This window comes from Sorex fumeus, unplaced genomic scaffold, assembly GCF_029834395.1.
Source record: "Sorex fumeus unplaced genomic scaffold, SorFum_2.1 ptg000122l, whole genome shotgun sequence".
NCBI lineage: Eukaryota > Metazoa > Chordata > Mammalia > Eulipotyphla > Soricidae > Sorex > Sorex fumeus.
Window position 1 is genome coordinate 54,127,401 of NW_026606179.1, and position 19,260 is coordinate 54,146,660.

The following is a 19,260-nucleotide window of genomic DNA, read 5'->3' on the forward strand; positions in this document are numbered from 1 at the left end:
ATGCAGGTGTTTGGTTGGATTAAGCTATTTTCCAGATAAAGTAAATCAAACATGCATGTAACTCTAAGGTCTCACACTTTAGATTTGGATTTTGAAATTTTTCCAGAAATAACCATTGACTGGGAGCAAGAAAGGTAACGGGAGGAAACAAAGAGATAGGAATTTGTAGGCAGGGCCCCTCTGTTGCTTGGTGGTTTATTCTTGTTCCAGAAGGAAGCTTGTGGTTCTATTTCCAGATACCTAATATTTGGACAGAAGCCGCAATATGAGAGCCCGAGATCAGATCATTCAGTTGATTCCTTGAAGCGGGCACTTCTCTAATGAGTGAAAAGCAGTTATGGATCTGAGGGGGAAACAGAACATTAGGAGAAAGATAATAACAGTATAACCGAAGGCCATTTGAACAATTACTTTCAACAAACAAGATAATAATCACGTAGATTATATCCCAGGCACTCAGGCTCCTGTTTGGAGCAGGAAATTGACAGGGCTGGGAGAGAGGTGCTACCTCAGGGAGAGTGGAAGCCAGGGTAATGTGTGACGAGGCGGCATCAGACGGGAGAGGAGGGATGCAGGGGGCAGAACAGCAGGGAAAATGCAGGATGTTTGGGTCTGGGAACACTTTCGAACTGAGCAATAAAGAAAGAAGAATCCTCTTCATAGGCCTAAATGGCACAGAAGTTAATTTTGGAAGTATTGGAGAAGTAATATAAAAATGTTTCAAAAGATAGAGAAAGAAAAGTGGGGTCACTGTAGGCTTGTCGTCTGCTCGGAGGGTCTGCTCTCTCTCTGATTTGCCAGGAAAATGCTCCCCGAGTTTTTGCTATAAAGGAAGAGAAGTTCTTTGACTTCCATTCCCACTGTGAACTAGCCGCCAGCTACATGTCCTCCGCCTTCAGCACTGGGGAGGGAGCGGATGGCCCCGCTCTGGCTCTGACAGATACGCACATCGCCTACTGTTCAGGATGAGCTGCCGCCTTCAGCGGCTTCCCGGCTAGCCTGAAGCTGCAGGTCACTGGCTGCTGTCGCAGCCGGGGCAGGAATCAGTAGCGCTGCTCCCACAACCCTGGGCCTTGCTGGCCTTTCCTCGCCAAGCAGCAGGCTCACCTCCTTCAGAGAGCCCCTACAGGCAGTGATATTCTCAGGGATTGCACTGGAAGGCCACATTCTGTCCTCTGGGGAGTCGGCTGTCCCCGGCAGCCACCTCTCTCTCTGTTTCCCAGACAGCAGCTCTAATCATGGGCCTCCCGTTGCTGGGGTATAAAGGGATCCCCCCACATCCCCATCCCTGACAGAACTTCAGGCCTCAGATGAACCTGTGCTCTCATGCAGCCCTGACACTTGCAGCCGATGGCCTTGGCCTCTGTATCCTGGGGCTGGGGCCCCTTCCTGACAGGCCAGAGACTTCTTTAGCACAGGTTTCCTCCGACCAGGCACAGCCCCTGTGGCCAGTCAGTTTGGCTAGGAACGGGTAAGCTGTGTCCATTCTTGGCCCTGGGCAGAGCAGAGTATGAACCCTAATGTGGTCCACATTTGGCTCCTGGTTGTCAGTAGGTCTAAGGAATGCCCAGAGAGTGTCCACGGCCCTCCTCTGCCTGACCCTTTGGCCGGTTCTAGCCCTGAGCATTGCTAATGCTCAGCTTCACCCAACCTGCACTGCCAGATATTGGCTGCTCCTCAAACAGGAATAGATCTTTGCTTGAGGGTTTCTAAAAGAGCATAATGCAATGCTTAGCCCTGCGTGGCCTCCCGCGTCCCCTCAGCTCTAAAGTTCCATGACCTCTGGGCCAGCCAGTGAGCCTCATGAGCACTCACTTACCCTGTGTCACCTCTGGTTTAGGTTCTGGGCACAGAACTGTTAAAACTGTGCCCCCAAAGAGCTTTCGTTGCAGCAGGCCAGCAGGGCGGGGGTGTATCTGCTACCTCTCAGGAATCTGAGAGCCCATTGTCATTCTGAGGGAGATGGAGATGTTGCCAGAGTCGCCCACCCCTTGAGCGGTACCCAGAACTGGCATGAGTTGTCCATTTTCTCCTTCTTGTTTGCTCTCTACAGTTGAAACCACTCTGCTTTCTCTGCTTGATTTTTCATTTCAGCACTATCATCATTTTAAGCCAAATTGAAAATAGAATATGCACTGGTGTTGGTCTGAAAATGAACCCTCATCCTTTGTAATGTTGTCTTTCCTCCTTTTTTTTTATTTAGCTGGCGGGATCATTTATAGAATTGGGGGTGTTTCTGTTGCATATGCACAGTTGAGTCCTGTGTTCAAGAACTGGGGGAGACACACACTCTCCCCCACTCCTAACTTTTCAATACTTTTTTGAAAATTTTTTTTATTTTTTTAAATTTTTTTATTAGTGAAACACCATGAGGTACAGTTATAGACTTATAAATTTTTGTGCTTGGGTTTCAGTTATACAATGATCAAGTACCCATCCCTCCACCAGTGCCCATCCTCCACCACCATGGGTCCCAGCATCCCTCCCACCCCCCATCTCCCCCGTCCCACCCCGCCTCTGTGGCAGGGCATTCCCCCTTGTTCTCTCTCTCTTCTTTTGGATACTGTGTTTTGCAAGAGAGGCATTGAGCCTTTCAAAGTATCTTAGAAATAACATCAACCACAGTCAAACAATTATTTACTGATTCTGACTATATCCACTGAGACAAAGCACTTGCCCAGGATGGCCTTGTGTGTCCTTCAGGGAGCCCTTTGAGTCAGGTGGGTCAGCATCTTCCTGTACGACTCATGGAATTTAACGAAGAGGTCCCAAGGCGCATGGTGAGGAAGAAGATCTTTTCTTCAAGAATATTCACCTCCAGGGGAGTCTGACCTGTGTTATGTTGCATTACAATTTAGAAACTCACTTTCCTTACTCTGCTTCCAGGGCTTAGGATTTAAATGAGAAATTTCGTATTTCCTGAGAATCAGAACTTGATCCAACCCATTGTTCTGCCTCTGAGGCTATTGCTATGTTTTCACCAAATCAGAATATTTCCTTATGCTTCACCACAGGACTTTGAAATATGCCCCCTACCCAACCCAGGAAATCAGGTTCTTTTTTCTTGGGGTCCATCTGCACTCTTCATATAGGCTCAGGACTTATCATCACTTGATCACTTGACTTTCCATTAATCATCGGTTTGCTCAAGTGGGCGCCAGTGACGTCTCCATTTGTCCCTGCCACGTGCTAGTGTAGCCCAATGGCGTCTGTTCATTCTAGGAACACGAAGAGCCTCAAACCAATCATTCAGGGTCTTGACAAAGAAGCCTGACCATCTGGTAGGTGGGTGGCCATGCAGTCTTTTGACATCCCATGGAATCCAGTCGGTAACAGCTCTACTCCAACGGTCATCTCCAAATCTCATTACATGTCTAGCCCATCTGATTTTCGATGTCTTGGCAAACGAGACAGCATCCCTGACAGAGGTGGGAACTCCAGATTCTTTCTCTCATTTGAGTGAAACGTGATACTCCAAGCATAACTCTTTCAATTCCTCTTTGGGAGACCTGAATAGTGTTTTCATCCTGTTTTTGTAGGGCCCAGGTCTCTGAGGTGTATGTTAATGCAGGAAGAACAGTGGAATCTAAGAGATGTGCCCTGAGCCAGAGGTTCTTTGTCCTCTTAGCTATTTCTTCGACACTCTTGAAGGCATTCCAAGCCACTCTCTTCCTCCTGCGCAACTCAGGTGCCAGGTCATTTGTCATGTTGACTTCTCGGCCTAGGAACACATAACTGTTGCATTCGGAGATGTTTGTCCCATTGAGAGTGAATGGAACGTCAGGAACAAGACCGTTTTCTCATAAACATTGTCTTTGTGAGATTCAGCTGTAGTCCTACCTTTCCACACTCACAGTCGAAGTTGGCCTGCATTTGTGCCGCTTGGCTAATATTTGGTGTTATTAAAACAATGTCATCAGCAAAGCGGAGGTGGTGTAGTTGCCGACCATCTATCTTCACTCCCATTCCTTCCCATTCTAGTCGTCGCATGACGTTCTCGAGGGTGGCACTGAAGGGTTTGGGTGAAATGGTATCACCCTGCCAAACCCCTCTCTTGACATTGATGATCACCTCCCTGTAGAATGGTGAGATCCTGGTAGTGAATCCGTAATGCAGCTCACGGAGGATCCTGATGTATTGAGTTTGAATGCCCTGATTGGCTAGGCCTTCAATGACTGCTTCTGTCTCAACAGAATCAAAGGCCTTCTTTAAATCAATGAATGTTAAGCAGAGCGGCATCTTGAACTCCCGAGAAACCACAATGAGCTTGGTTATCATGTGGATATGGTCAATAGTGCTGAATCCTTTTCAGAAACCGGCTTGCTTGCATGGTTGTCCTTCATGTAGTGCCCTTATCATGTGTATTAGAAATATTGCCCATATTCATCATCCCTCTAAAGCTCAGATCACACATTTCTTCATCTCTGGAACCCAGTGCTGGGCACACATTGGACATAAAAGAAGATTTTTACTGAATACACAAAACATTTTATTCCCCAAAGTATGCTTTAGTAGCTATTTGTAAACTCACTAACTCACTGAAATGATCTTTGGGGCTTATTTTCAATATGTATTACCTCTTAACAAGGGGTGCCATTTACTGTGTTAGGTGAAAGAGTGCTTTCTTTGATTTGCTGTAAAATTATTTTCATAGAAGTTCAGGAAGACGGTTCAGTGGTAGAGCACAGTCCTGGTTTGATCCCTGATGCCTCCTGCTTTCACTCCCGGCACCTCAGGGTGTCACCCTAGTGGCCCCTGAGCAACTGTCCCAGTGGCTCCTAGCACTGCTCTGCTAGGCATGAGCACCAAACCATCAGGCCCCCAGTGGCTAGGGTCAGCACCACCAAGAGTGGCTCCCAGGGCACCCACCTTATTCCAATAGGTGTGGCCCCCCAAAAAAAATCAGTTTTTCAAATTTTCTTAAGTGATGATATCATTTTAATATTTGAAAACCGTGTCTTTTCTCACTTTGCCCCATGTTTTAAAATGATTCTTTGCTGTTTTTCAGGAAGGTGATGTCTGGCCCAACACATCAGCTGAAATCATTGTGTACTTTAACCCCCGGGAAGCCAGGCTCTATCAACAGACTGTTTACTGTGATATATCAGGTAAAGACTTACTTGGTACAGCTGGGTTACCCAGTACCTGGAACATCAAGAAGGTTTCTGAGAGTGTGCCTGTGTGTGTTTGTCTGTGTATTTAGGCATGCTCTAAGTTGGGGAACAATTGAAACGAGTTCTGCACTTCTCACTTTTTTCTAGTACTGCTCAAACTCAAGTCCATTGCCATTGTGGTGTGCTAAGGTGGTGGGAATCGTGAATCTTATTTCCCTTTGAGTTTTTAGAGCTATGAGAATATTTGAGATAAATCCTCACAATGTGATTGTTGTTTTTGCTATAGCATCTGGCTTGCTATAGTATCTATTTGAAGTTTCCCCTCTTTTGCGTGTATGGGGGGTGGGCAGTTACACCCAGTGGTGCTCTAGGCTAACTTCTGGCTCTGCTCTCAGGGATGAGTCCTGACAGTGCTTGGGAGACCATATTGGGAATCAAACTTGGGTTGGCCACATGCAAGACCTTACCCACTGAAGTTTTACCCACTGAAGTTTTCCTTTTTAAGTTTTTAATCACAGCATGATTGTTCAATGGGTAGGAGGGCAGCCTGGCAGAGGCCAGAAGCCACTGGAGGGTGACAAGCAGGAGCATCTGTGAGTTGTCTTACTTCTACACTATCATGATTGAGAATCACATTTAAGTACATGTGATACGCTGAAGGGCCAGTGTTTTAAGGAGTCACATGTTACCACTGTTGGTCTGACTCTTCCTAAATAGTCCGAGAGGCCTGTGTCAGGTGGATTCTCTTTCCTTACTGCCCCTCAGTTTCTCACCAGTAAATATCATTTTAGCATCTTTCATAATTGGCTATTTTCTTTTCTTTTTTTTTGTAGGAGTACTGCTATTTATTCAGACACTGATTAGCTGATTGAATTGGGCATGAACTCCACCTTATTTTTTTAAATTTTATTTATTTTCTTTTTATATTTATTTATTGAATCACTGTGGGAAAAGTTACTAAGCTTTCAGGCTTAAGTCTCAGTCATACAATGATCAAACACCTTTCCCTTCACCAGTACTCATTTTTCACCACCAAGGACCCCAGTATACCCCCCCTTCCACCCCTCCAAATGCCTGTGAGGCAGATGATTTCTACTTAACTCTTCTCTACATTGATTACATTCATTATTTCGACAAAAGATGCACCATTATTGTCTAGAATTTCCCCCCAAACAATCAGAATTGCTGAAAAGGCATTGTGATATATTTTGTTTTCTATAGCTGGTTATGAGAATCATATAATGTCATGCGGCCACGATTTTGGATTTCTGCAAAGAGCCAGATAATTACGAGATTGGTTTCTGTATGTCTGGTGTTATGGCCGTGTCGGAGAGCCGCTCGTGGGAGGTAACTCGTGACCTCAGTAGGGTGTGAAGGACATGCCAGTATCGCCCCACTTCCCATGAGACTGCAGTTGCCCTGTCACCGCCGGCTCTACCTGGCTTTCCAATACGCTCTGAGGTGGAGCCACCTTGCTGCCAGGGAGGGGAAAGGCAGAAGGGAGCAACACCTTTTCCCTCCCGGGGAGGCATGGCGCTGTAGTTTAACGCATGGTCCATTCACTTTTCTGCTGCAAGCTTCCGGGCTCTGGATTAAGTCCTTTTGCCTCTGGAGCCATAGCCGTGCTAGAGAGCCGCTTGTGGGGGGCAACTCGTGACCTCGGTAGGGCGTGAAGGACGAGCTGGCACCACCCTCCTTCCCATGAGACTGCAGTTGCCCTGTCACCACCAGCACATACCTGGCTTTCCAATAAGCTCTGAGCTGGCGGCTACCTTGTATGCAGTCCAGATGCATTTCTGCCAAAAGCCGCTGGGTTTCAAGATTTGTTTCTGAGTCTCCGGTATCATGGCTATTAATCAGCTTGATCAGGAGCCAGAGAGGCCGTTTGTAGGCGGCGACTCGGGGTCTCGTTGGGATGGGGAGAAAGAGTCGGCTCCACGCCCATGTGGTGAGGCCCCGTGTGTCTCGTCACTGCAGGCCCAAACCTGACTGTCCAGTGGCCTCTGGAGGATGGTGGTCACCAGGCCGCCAGGGGGAACAGGCCAAGGCACGAAACCTATTCCCACCTCGAGTGACCCAGTGCCAGTAACCTACTGCAGGAACAGGACGCATTTCTGCCAAAAGCCTTTGGGTTCCAAGATTCGTTTCTGAGTCTCTGGGATCATGGTCATTAAGCAGTTTGATCAGGAACCAGAGAGGCCATGCCTCCAATTATATAGGTGAGCTGGAGGTGGTTTGTGTCTCCCACATACCTAACTTTTGGCTGTTTACTTTCTTGGTAAACTTTGCCCCAAGTTTTTGGGGTCTGGCCAAAGGCACAGCAGCAATTTTGGGGTATCTGAAAGTCTGACGTTGCCATCAGGCTGCTGATGTACTCACCTCACAGGTACAGATTGACCTGCTGGTGGCACCATACTCCCTGGCTATTTCATTTTCATGCCAGGTATTGAACCTGAGTCTTCATCCCTTTGAGGAATGTGCTCTTCTATCATGCCACCTCCCCTTCCCCAGTCTTTGACTTAACTCTTGAACAGTTTTTTTATCCCCACCCACATCCTGCCAAAGTTTCTAGTTCTTTTTTTAATTGGTAGCTAATTTTTTTTTATCTCCCTGAAGACTTTTTTCTCAGAGTCATTAGCTTCTTTGCTAACTCAGATCAGTCACCTCCTGCATAGTTATTAACAGGAATTTTTTTAAAGTATCACTTGTGTTCCATTAGTCCTTTCCACTCTTCTTTTGCTAAATAACATCCTCAGAAAGCCTCTATATGAAGGAAACTTTAATTCTTGAATGCCTGGGGAAAATGTTATTCTGCTACCATCCTCACTTGATAGTTTAGCTGACTATAGAAACCTAGATTAGTCAGTGCCCTTCGGGGTTTGGAAGGTGCCCTGCAAATGCAAGGTTGTGATTTCCAAGCTCACCATCCTGACAGTGCTACCCTTCCTGGCAAGAAGAGCCTTGGAGGATGATGACTCAATGGCTTTGCAGGTACTCAGAGCAAGCCTGAGGCCATGGCCGTGAGCTCAGTTCCACACATCAAAGCAACCCGATGATCCCTGCTATCCATGGTCCTGCTGAGAAGGAACTGGAATAATAATTGCCCCCTGGAAATTCGAAGACATGCCAGCCTCTCTGTATGACTCCAGAAACCTGAAGACCTCCAAATTCTCTTTCCTTCATATGTGGCCTCTCCATGTTTTCTAGCCCCTTTAGTTTCCTATGGGTCACTTCAGTCTGATTACTTAGGTGCCACTTGAGTTCTGAGACATTTCATTTGTTATATCATAGACATGCTCTTCTTTTTTATTCCCTTTTAATTTCCCTGGAAATCTTACCAGTCCAATGCTAGACCTGCAGGATCAGTCATGTTGTTAAAGAGCAAGATTTTAATCATCAAACATGACTAACAAATGTCATTATATGCCACGCAAAGCTGTTATACTAAGATGCCCAGAGCAATGCTGATGTTTATTAGTCAGAAGATATCAGCTAACAGTGGACCTCTGTATGGGTAGAACCATCCTAGATAAGAGAACCCCCCTCCATGAATCTGAAGAGTCCGGGTAGGACACTGCTGCTGGCCAACCCCTTGGGGTGCCAGCTCCCATTTTGCACACATAATTCCAAACAGCCCTCATCACTCTTTGTACCTGAGGCTTTTCTAACTTTCCTTTTTCAAGTTCATGAAAGCCTCTGGCCAGAGTAGCTTCAAGGGACCTTGCATTTTGGAACATTCTTGCTGAGGTAGAAGCAGATGTTACTAAAATTTTGTTTTCTTATCTGATTTTGTTTTCCTTTTTTTTAAATTCTTTGCAGGGAGATCAAGGAAATCAAGCAGGGACAAGTGCTAAAATTGAATACTTGCCTTTTGCTTTACAAGAGTTTGAGTTTCAGGTTTTTTCTGATGTATTTCCTAATAATCTTTCCTAAAGTACCATTGATTTATAATAGTAAGTAGGTTTCAGGTTTATATATAAACATCTCTATAGACTTCATGATGTTCATCAACAAAAGTAGTTTCTGGAACGATACAATAGTACAGTGGGTAGGGCACTCACCTTGCATGCTGTCAGCCCAGGTTTGATTCCTGGCATCCATATGGTCCCCCAAACCTGCCAGGAGTAATCCCTGAGCACTGTCAATAGTGACCCCTTCCTCTATCCTCCCCTCAAAAAAAAAAAAACAAAAGTTGAGTCTCTGGCACCACTATATGCTAGGGCCCAACGCTGGGTGAACAGGTCTGAAGGAGGGACGCTGTGCAGATTAAGGAAAGAGGCAGAAATCCTAGAGAAAAACGGGCCAGGGGAGCACAGCCTCGGGAACTGAGAGACGGACTGTCCTCTACACAACTGTGTTTATTGCCTGGAACCAGTAATCATCTAAAGGAGGACAACAGTCTTTGCTCAGGTGCCTAGCTGTCTTGATCTATTTGAGTTAGAATTTTTCATACCTGAGAGTGATAGTTTATTGGATAAACGTTTTTTGTAAAGGGCTTTCTCAAGGGGAGATTCTCCCAGGAGGTGGGGCAGAGACAGAGCAGACAGGACCCCGCCAGGGCAGCATCCCACCTCTAGTGCCAGCATTCTGGATGGAAAGGCCCCCAAGCTCCCCCCATTTTGGTCCCCTTTATCCACCTAGTCCCCATGGCCATGCAGTCAGCCCATCTCACCCAAACTACCCACTGCTTCCCCCTTTCGTTCAGGTAAGTTTTAAGCTATTTTGGTTCTCTCTTTCATTTTTTGTAATTCACTCTTCTTTGATGTATAGTTTCTTCTCAGTTTGATCCACAGATAATTTGAACTCTTGTCTTTTTCCATGAAGATTGTCAATGTCTGAGTTGCCTAGACAGTGTTTCACAAAGTGGGCAGTGCTGCCCTCCCTCCCTAGGGGTGGGTGTGGGGAGTGGTGGGCATATTGGGGGTGCTGGTGGTAGTAGCCTTTGGCTGGCTCAGTTGGTGGGGGTATGCTTTCTGGGATTTTGTTTTCTTAAAGTAGGCAGGTTTACTGGTGAGGGGTTCTTGAATAATTTGCCTTCTGGAAGGGGGGTGGTTTTTCAGATAAGATCAGCAGTTTTTGTCTTACATTCATTCCTTTCTTCTACAATGTTCCTTCCAATGCTTCTGGTCCATGGATGTCCTTTTGCATTAAGAAAATGGTTTCATTTTCAGGGTATCTTGGGCTGCATCCTCTTGGGAATGTTGCGGCACTTATTATCCTAAACTTGGCAGAGGTGAGGAGGGAGAGTAATAGAGTACAAAATAATTTTTCTTATCAGTGCAAAAAATTCCATTCTGCCGCTCCCCTCAGTTTTTCTCTGTGTCCAGGCGCCAGCCTGTGCCAGTGTGGTACATGCAGGTGGGCTGCTGGATCCCAGACTCTGCTACTCTCCTCCTCCCCAGCTCTGGGACCTTCCCTGATGATGTCCTCCCCTCCCCTGGACAGAGCCCCCACCTTGAGTCTATGAGAAGCATTTTCTTGCTTTAGTATATAATTTTGGCAAATGGGTATTTGTTCCTAAGTAGAACGGTATAGTTTTTCCTGTCTTAAATTTTATGTATTGGAATCAAACTCTGCTCTCCGCTGTTACCCTCAGGAAGGCAGTGTTGCTGAGTAAACGTTGACTCAATGAGTGAGAGATTAATGAAAGTGGGGGGCTGGGGAGAATGAAGGGATGAATGAATTCTAGTGTGCTCTGGCCTCTCCCCTATCAGTGAGCGTGGAGTTCTCCAGATGAATCCATAATGAAGGTAGAATGAACTGAGTCTCTGGACTGATATCGTCTGTTTCCAGCTTCAGACCTGCCTGGCCCAGGCTTCATAAAGGGTCTGAGTGACTGTCTGCACGTCAGAGTTCAGATGCAGACTGAAAACTCTCCAGCAGCCCCCATGCCAAGGGTGGTGGGCCCACTCTCCTGGCTCTGGCTCCCCGGGGTATCGTGCCTGGCCAGATTCCAGGGGGTTGGCAGCTCTCCAGGAGGTTCCCAACCATTACGTAACTATCTGGATTTGTCTATTGTCTCGTTTGCAATTCTGAGTTCTGCCACAGAATTCACATCCTGGGTAAACTGAATAGTATAATTTTCCATCTGCATGACATTCTTCCTTATTTTGTTAGTGGTTTATTAAAAGATACATTGCCAAGAAAGGGTTTTGTTTACATAGTAATTCCATATTATCTTCCCTGTAAATTCCATGCAATTCTCTGTGTCTTTTCAAGGATGGTGCTTATTCCTGACTATTATCTTCAGAGGGCTGGTAAAGCCTCTTGATTTTAGGTCACTGAGAAACGCTTGTTAGGCAGACAGAAAGCCTCCCTCCCTTGTTTGCTTTTGTTTGCTTTTGTTTTCCTTTGCCCCCTTACACCTTTTCACAGAAATGATAGCATATGCTACACAATGGATCTGACATTTCTTTTAAAATATTTCTTGACGATTATTTCATAATACTAAATAGAACTTTCTGTTCTTTTTAATGATCATTTAGGAAACTCTTATATTTACATGCATTAATTTACTTTTTAATGTTTTTTTCCACGAAGAAAAAGAATGTAGATTCACAAACGTATAACATATACTGTGGTAGGCAGAGGAGTGCCCTCCTCCCCCAAAATGCCTGTGATTGGAGCCCCTGAGCCTGTGGCTGTGCCACTGTGTTGTGTTCGACCATGACCAAGTAGAATGATGGGAGAAAATGGAATTTAGGTTCCTGTGAGCTGAGCTGAAGGTTAAGAGATTCTCATGCATACTATGAGCCATCCACTCTGTGAAAGTCTATGGTCTTCAGGGTCTTCAAGTGTCCCATAGGGAGGAAAAGCCTAATTCTCAGCATCAGAGTGGTGAGAATCAAGATAGATTTGATCAGCCAGTTCTGGACTGGAGATGGAACGGATTAGGGAACTGGGGAAGCACATAGAAACAGTTCAAAGACAAACCCTGGGGTTTTCTGCAGAAAGGAACACAGGCTCCTGTTCTCACCTGACCTTTGTCCAGAGAGATCCACATTGTGACACAAAACACTGACATCAAGGTCATTTGTTGGCACCGCAGTAGGGAACTATTATGCATCATAACAATTAAGTGGCAGACAGCATGTAACTTCCACCAAGATCAAAAATAGGATTGTTTCAATCCCTGTGTATCCCTTCCCGATCACACTCAGTCCTCTGCTGGCCTTCATGGCCATTTGCTTGCTTTCACATACACCTTCACCCCCATGTAATGATTCCTAAACATGCAAGTTAGCACTTCCTGTCTGGAGAATATATAGACTCAAAACCGGTCTACATGGCCTATTCATGTTGGTGCTTATTGCTCCACTTGTATTTCCCTTTCATTGCAGTACAGCATTTCCCTCTTGGTGAGTAAAATTCAGTGACAGTAGCAGTGGGGACAGTCAGTGTTACGGGTCTTAAGGACAAGCCACTCAAGGTACATAAAGTTTAACCCACATCCCCACCTACAGCCTTCTTTTTCGGTAAGGTTGTGTGTGTATAATCTCGAATACGTCATGGGTAGCTTGCCAGGCTTTGCCATGGGGGCGGGATACTCTCAGTAGCTTGCTGGGCTCTCCGAGAAGGGTGTCGGGGGCAGGGGATCAGGGTGGAGGTGAGAGGTACAGGTGGGACCCATTTGTATAGGGCCACTCTTGTGTGGATCTCCTCCTGGGTGCAGGGTAGGGGAGGGCAGTCCCTGAAGGGTGCTCAGCCTGGAGGCCACCTGTCTAGGTCACAAGATGGCCAGTGTAACACCATCAAACCCTTTCCAGTTAACCTGAAACTGAAATCTTATTGTTAAGTTTCCGTTCTTGGCGGTAGTTAAACCTGTGCATGAGATATTTATAAAGGGCCACTGATGGCCTGATCTAGGTCTTGAACCTGCTCTTTCATGACTCTCAAGTTTCCAATGAAATGTGTCCCCTCCTCATTTTGATCATGAAGATTACCGTTTTAAAAGCAGCCAACGGAGGGGCTGGAGTGATAGCACAGCGGGTAGGGCGCTTGCCTTGCACACGGCCCACCTGGGTTCTATTCCCAGCATCCCATATGGTCCGCCAAGCACCGCCAGGAGTAATTCCTGAGTGCAGAGCCAGGAGTAACCCCTGTGCATCGCTGGGTGTGACCCAAAGAGAAAAAAAAAGCAGCCAACAGTAAGAGAGCCACATTTGGTCTAGATCACCATATGGAAACATCAAAGGAATAACACTTTCTGCTCTGACTGAGGGGCACACTAGCTCACAGCACTGTTGGGGGCGTGAGTGCTGCACAGGGAGCAGCGTGGGGTGGGGGTGGGGTGCCAGTGCACCATCTTCCTTTAAAGACCAATTAGGATGAAACCTCATTGTCCATTTTTATTCTGTGCAGAAGAAGGGGAAAACATTAGGACTTTTGGCACAACTTAGGGGTTGGAATTTTACCCTCCCTAAATCACCCAATCATTAAAAATATTTCTTGGGTGTTGGAACATTTTTTGCCTGGGACTTTTTTATTAGCAAGATTAAAAATCTTGGTGCCTAAGTAAAAAATTGAATAAATTCATATTTCTGGGTTTTCAGAGAAATAAGTGATCCTCTATATCTTTGTAGGTTTACTGTTTGTTTTGTTTGTTTGTTTGCTTGCTTTTTGGGTCACACCCGGCAATGCACAGGGGTTACTCCTGGCTTTGCACTCAGGAATTACTCCTGGTGGTGCTCAGGGAACCATATGGGATGCTGGGAATTGAACCCAGGTCGTCGGCTTGCAAGACAAATGCCCTACCCGCTGTGCTATCGCTCCAGCACCTGGATTACTGTTTTAAAAAGTCATTAGTCCACAGCCTCAGAAAGGCATAAGATTTCTTAATCCCATAAACAAGAGATTATTTCTTGATCATTACTATGTTTACTTTCAATGGTATCTTCAGCTATCCAGTCTTCAAAGAAAAATATAGAAAACAGTATAAAATACCTATTCATAACCCAAACGTAAGAAAATGTGAGGGCCAAGGATGTGAGCTGCAGCAAAGCCATACCTTTCTTATGTGAGACCTCATTTCAATCCTGGAGCAAGGAAGGAAAGAGGAAAGGAAGGTGGGAAAGAGGGAAGGTGGGAAGAAGGGATGTGAGGGTAGGGAAAGAAGGAGGGAGGGAGAAAGGGAGGGAAGGAAAGAGGAGAAAGTGGGGAGGGGAAGAGGAGGGGAGGAGAAGAGAGGGAAGGGAGACTTGAAGGAAAGAAAAGCTCTGCCCATGGCCTTGTCACATCAATGTAATGTGATACCAAGCAATAACAGCAAGAAGATAGCTTTTGAAATTTGGTTGATTCCAAAGTTCCTATAGAGGAAATAAACTAGCACTGCCTAGAAAATTTAGGAAAACAATAATAATGTGGAAGATTCAACCTACCATATGTTAAAACTTATTTATGAGCTACAGCAAATACAACTGTGTGAATTTGGAACCTACGGGGAGGGGTTATAGCATTTCTAGTTATTCTTTCCATCCTCATCATCAACAGCACAGTTTTGTTTGTGTCCTAATCCCCTGCACCCTTCCTCCCCAAGCCCCACATTGAGTGTGACCAAAATAAAAGCCCTGATTTCTTTTAAACTCCTTTTTCCCACTTATCTATTGCTGCATAACAAACCGTCCTAAATTTAGAGGCTTAAAACACGCAGCCATCATTTGTTTTGCTCACAGACCTGCAGTGTGGTCAGGATTCAGTTAGGACGGCTCCTCTCTGCTCCCTCCCCGTGGTGTCTGCTGGAGAAGCTTGAAGGTAGAGACGAATCATTTTCTAGCTCATCAGCCCATTGATCCTGGCGCTTGGCAGAATCTCAACAGATTCTGCTTGCCAGACCTTTAGAAATGCCTCCTGCATGTGGCCTCTGCTTCCTCACTGCATGGACAGTGGACCGAGTTACTGAGAGGAGAAATTGATTATAATCTGCCGTTTCTTCCCATTGTCTTTTCTCTCAGGCTGATATTAAGAATTACTCTTATGCTTTGGTATAAAACCTATTGTGATGGCACTTCATTTTTGTTCTTTTTCCACTACCCGCACACACCTCCTCCCATTCTTCCTTTTCCTCCCCATTGCTCTTGCTGTTGCTTCTATGATGTCCAGAGAACCACTACACTTGGTCACTGAGCTTGCACACTTGGTTGTGCTACTAACCAGGGATTACACATTTTTTAAAAAATGTATTTTAGGGGCAGGAGTGATAGCACAGTGGGTAGGGCATTTGCCTTGCATGCGGTCGACACAGGTTCAATTCCCAGCATATCATATGGTCCCATGAGCACCGCCAGGAATTATTCCTGAGTGCAGAGCCAGGAGTGACCCCGAGCATCACCAGGTGTGATCCAAAAAGAAAAAAAAATTTAAAAAAATGTATTTTAGGCCTCATGGTTTAAAATGCTGAAAATGGTGGGATTTTGTGCGTAAGACATTCCAACACCATACCCTCCACTAGAGCATCAGCTTCCCTCCATTGTTCTCCCAGTGTCCACCCAGACCCCAGAGCAGGGATAGTGTGTTTCAGTTGTGATACTTTCACGCACTTGGTTGTGGGGATCCTGGAGGTCTCATACTTGGTTGTGGCATCAGCTGTCCAAACTGCAGAACTGCTGGGGTTGCAGATGGATGGCATGTGAGGCAGTGCCAGGGCTTGGGGTTGGAGCCTCACATGCCTCTTGCTTGCAACACAAGAGCTCTACGTCTGAGCATTCCTGAGCCCCAGGCCCCTTCTTGATACTTGATAGTCTTCTTGACTAAGAACCTTTCCCCAATTCTGGAAAAATCTTCATCAGTAATCTCTCCAGTATTGTTTTCTTTTTATTGTTTCATTTGTGTCCTCCAGGGACTTCTTTTGCTTTCAGCGAGTCCTTTATATTTTCAATCTCTTTGTTTCTGTAAAATGCATTCTGGGATTCCTGGAGTGTGTGACCACATTTGTGGTCATGCAGATCTCATACTCTGCACCACTGATGTACCAAGACAAGGGCTTAATGGCTCCAGTGTGAAATATAACAATCTTCACACATATTCCTTTAAGAAAACCTTTTTGGATTGTTTTTAGTGGATTATTCATAACAAGCAATACTGTAGCATTGTAGCACTGTCCTCCCATTGTTCATCGATTTGCTTGAGCAGGCACCAGTAACGTCTCCATTGTGAAACTTGTTGTTACTGTTTTTGGCATATTGAATACGCCACAGGGAGCTTGCCAGGCTTGCCAGACTCTGCCGTGCAGGCGGGATACTCTCAGTAGCTTGCCGGGCTCTCTGAGAGGGATGGAGGAATCGAACCTGGGTTGGCTGCATGCAAGGCAAGCACCCTACCCACTGTGCTATCACTCCGTTCCTGCTTTGGGGGCAGGCTTTGGGGTTCGGGGTGGAAATATGGTGGCAGGAAGGTGTAATGGTGGTGGGATTGGCGTTGGAATATTAAATGTAACAAATTATTGTGAACAACTTTATAAATATAAAATTAAATTTTAAGAAAAGATGCATTCTGAGTTTCTTAATCAGATCTTTCTTCCAATGGACTCCTTCTTTCTTCATTTGTGCCTAGTCTTTGAACAATCAAATTTCAGTTTTTAGTTTTGTGTTTCATTTTATCTTATTAATCTTTTTCATACCTAACAACTCCATCAAGTAGTATGGACTCCTCACTTTGGGGATAAGAAAACTACAGCTTAGGGAGTTACAATGAGTTGCTGACAGTCTTGAACCTGGGTATGACAATTCTGTTCCCTTTCCTGAACCACACTTCACCTCAAGGCTGTGATTCGTGTGAACAGGCACAGATTGTGTCCCATTATTGTAGTTGGGAGAGAGATAATAAGCCCATTCAAAGTTCTGTGTAATTTTCCTAAGATATTTAAAACAGCTGTATGCATCAAGGATTTCTTCATGGTCTTTCAAGCATACTAATGCTCTTTCATTAAGCTAATATGCATATTTTTGTGTTTTGGTTTGTAGTAAAGATGCTATACAATATTAGATAAAATTATTTTCCCTTTCAGCATGGCTATAAACATGAACAATGCTATAAAAAATAAAATACTAAATTAAGAAATGGCTTTCCCTTGGTTCAAACAAAAATAGTTTTGCTGGGATAAACATGCATAGGCATTAAAGCATGATAATAAGTTCAGGTGAAATAATTTATGTCATTAGTTTGGAGCGATAGCACAGCAGGTAGGGACGTTTGACTTGCATGCAGCCGACCCAGATTCGATTCTTTCATCCCTCTCGGAGAGCCCGCCAAGCTACCGAGAGTATCCTGCCCACACGACAAAGCCTGGCAAGCTTCCTGTTGACGTATTAGATATGCCAAAAACAGTAACAAGTCTCACAATGAAGACGTTACTGGTGCCCACTCAAGCAAATTGATGAACAACAGGAGGACAGTGCTACAGTGTAGTTTTGAGTGTGAAAATTCTTATAACGAAATATCTGTAATATAAAACATTTGAGCTGCCACCAAGCATTGCATTGCTTCATTTAACATTCAAGAAAATTTCATTTTGGTATTTTATATTTATTCTGGAATTGCACCAGATAATAATATGTAGGTAAGGTGTAAAGGATAACAATAAGATAACAACCATGAATTCATCCCGCACCAGAACAAGTAGGACTTGACAAGTATCTTTATGTCTAAAGCTTTATGTCCTGCTCTTTCTTTTAAATAGTCATTCTGTATTTTGATGCATATCTAAAATTAATCATTTCCTTGATTTTATATAGTGTTTAGCCATATGTTGTCATTTAACCCCAATAATTTTTATTTTTCTGCATCTTTCACACTATATTTGCTTTTCTAAGATTCACTCATGTCATGCATTATTGATAGTAGTTACATCACTAAAAATAATGCTGCTGCAAACACTCTGGAACATGTGTCCAGAGGTAGGAGCAAAGTTGTTCAGGATCTATCCCTGGAGTGGAATTTCTGAAATGTAAATGGTGTGCGCATTCAGATTTAATAGGGAGTCAGTACCTCCATAGGAATGGTGCCAGGTACTAAGTCTCTCTACCTCCTTCCATAACCTTGACTTCTCAGTATTGATCAACTTTTCAGTTTTGCCCCTCTGGAGAGTGTGGAATGGATTATTTCTGTGGTTTTGATTAGCATTTCTGCAGTAACTACCAAATATAGCACCCTGTATTGATTGCTGATTTGTGTATTGTCTGTGAAGTTCCTGTTTGCCCTTTGCCTACTTATCTATTGTGCAGTCTTGTCTTATTGGTTCATAGACATCCTCAGTACCTTCTAGATGCTAACTCTTGGTCTTATATACATTGCAAATAAATATCTCCCCCTTTGTGTTTTGTCTTTCCATTCTCCGTGCTGGTTTTAGTGACTAAGAGGTTTTTTCATTCTAGTATCATCAAACTTAGTCATCTTTTACTTTATTGTATATGTAGTTTGTGCAGGTTATATCGTTTATGATCCTCTTATGAACACAAACTGGATGGAAATATCGTTGTCCATTGTCTTCTAAGAAGTTTTCTAATTTGCCATCACATGTAAATTCTTACGCCAACTTAAGTTGATTTTTGTGCAGAGCAGGTGGTCAGAAGCTCTGCTGGTTCCCTGTATCTCCTGAAATGTGCTAGCTGAAAACAGTAAACATTCATTCTCTCACAGTCCCAAAAATCACAGTCTGAAATCAGTTTTTCTGAATTAGGGTCAATGTGTCAGGACTAGCTTCTCCCGGGGAGGACCCTGGGGAATTCTTCCTCATCTTCCCATCTTCAACAGTCACCTGCATTTACGGTCGCAGCGTTTCTTGGCTTCTGGCTTTCTCACCCCACACTGCTTATATCCTCACTCCTCCTTTGCATATCTCTCTCTTTCCATCTGCATTCTTCTTGGACACTCGGGCAACCAAGATCATTCAGGAGTATCTACTCATCTCAGAATTCTTAACTCTCTACATTTTTTTGCCATATTATATTCACTTTTGCCATAGAAGGTAATATCTATAGGTGCTAGCAATTTCAACATGGACTCTTTGTGGTTCGTTATTCAGCCGACCACAGATCCAGCATGGGTATCCAGTTGTTTTAGTACTTTATATCAAATAGTTCATCTTTCCATAATGATATTTAACCCGTGTTCCATTATCAGTCAAACTTACATATGTGTATGCACTTATTCT

The 19,260-nt window shown here is 44.6% G+C and overlaps 1 protein-coding gene across 1 annotated transcript in view; it reads left to right on the forward strand.

Moving 5' to 3' along the window:
* HYDIN (HYDIN axonemal central pair apparatus protein) overlaps positions 1–19,260 on the forward strand; it is a 281,658-nt gene that overhangs the window by 97,708 nt on the left and 164,690 nt on the right. The window contains exon 10 of the mRNA XM_056137053.1: positions 5,009–5,108. Coding sequence (XP_055993028.1) covers positions 5,009–5,108 — 100 coding nt within the window. The remainder of the gene's footprint in view (positions 1–5,008; positions 5,109–19,260) is intronic.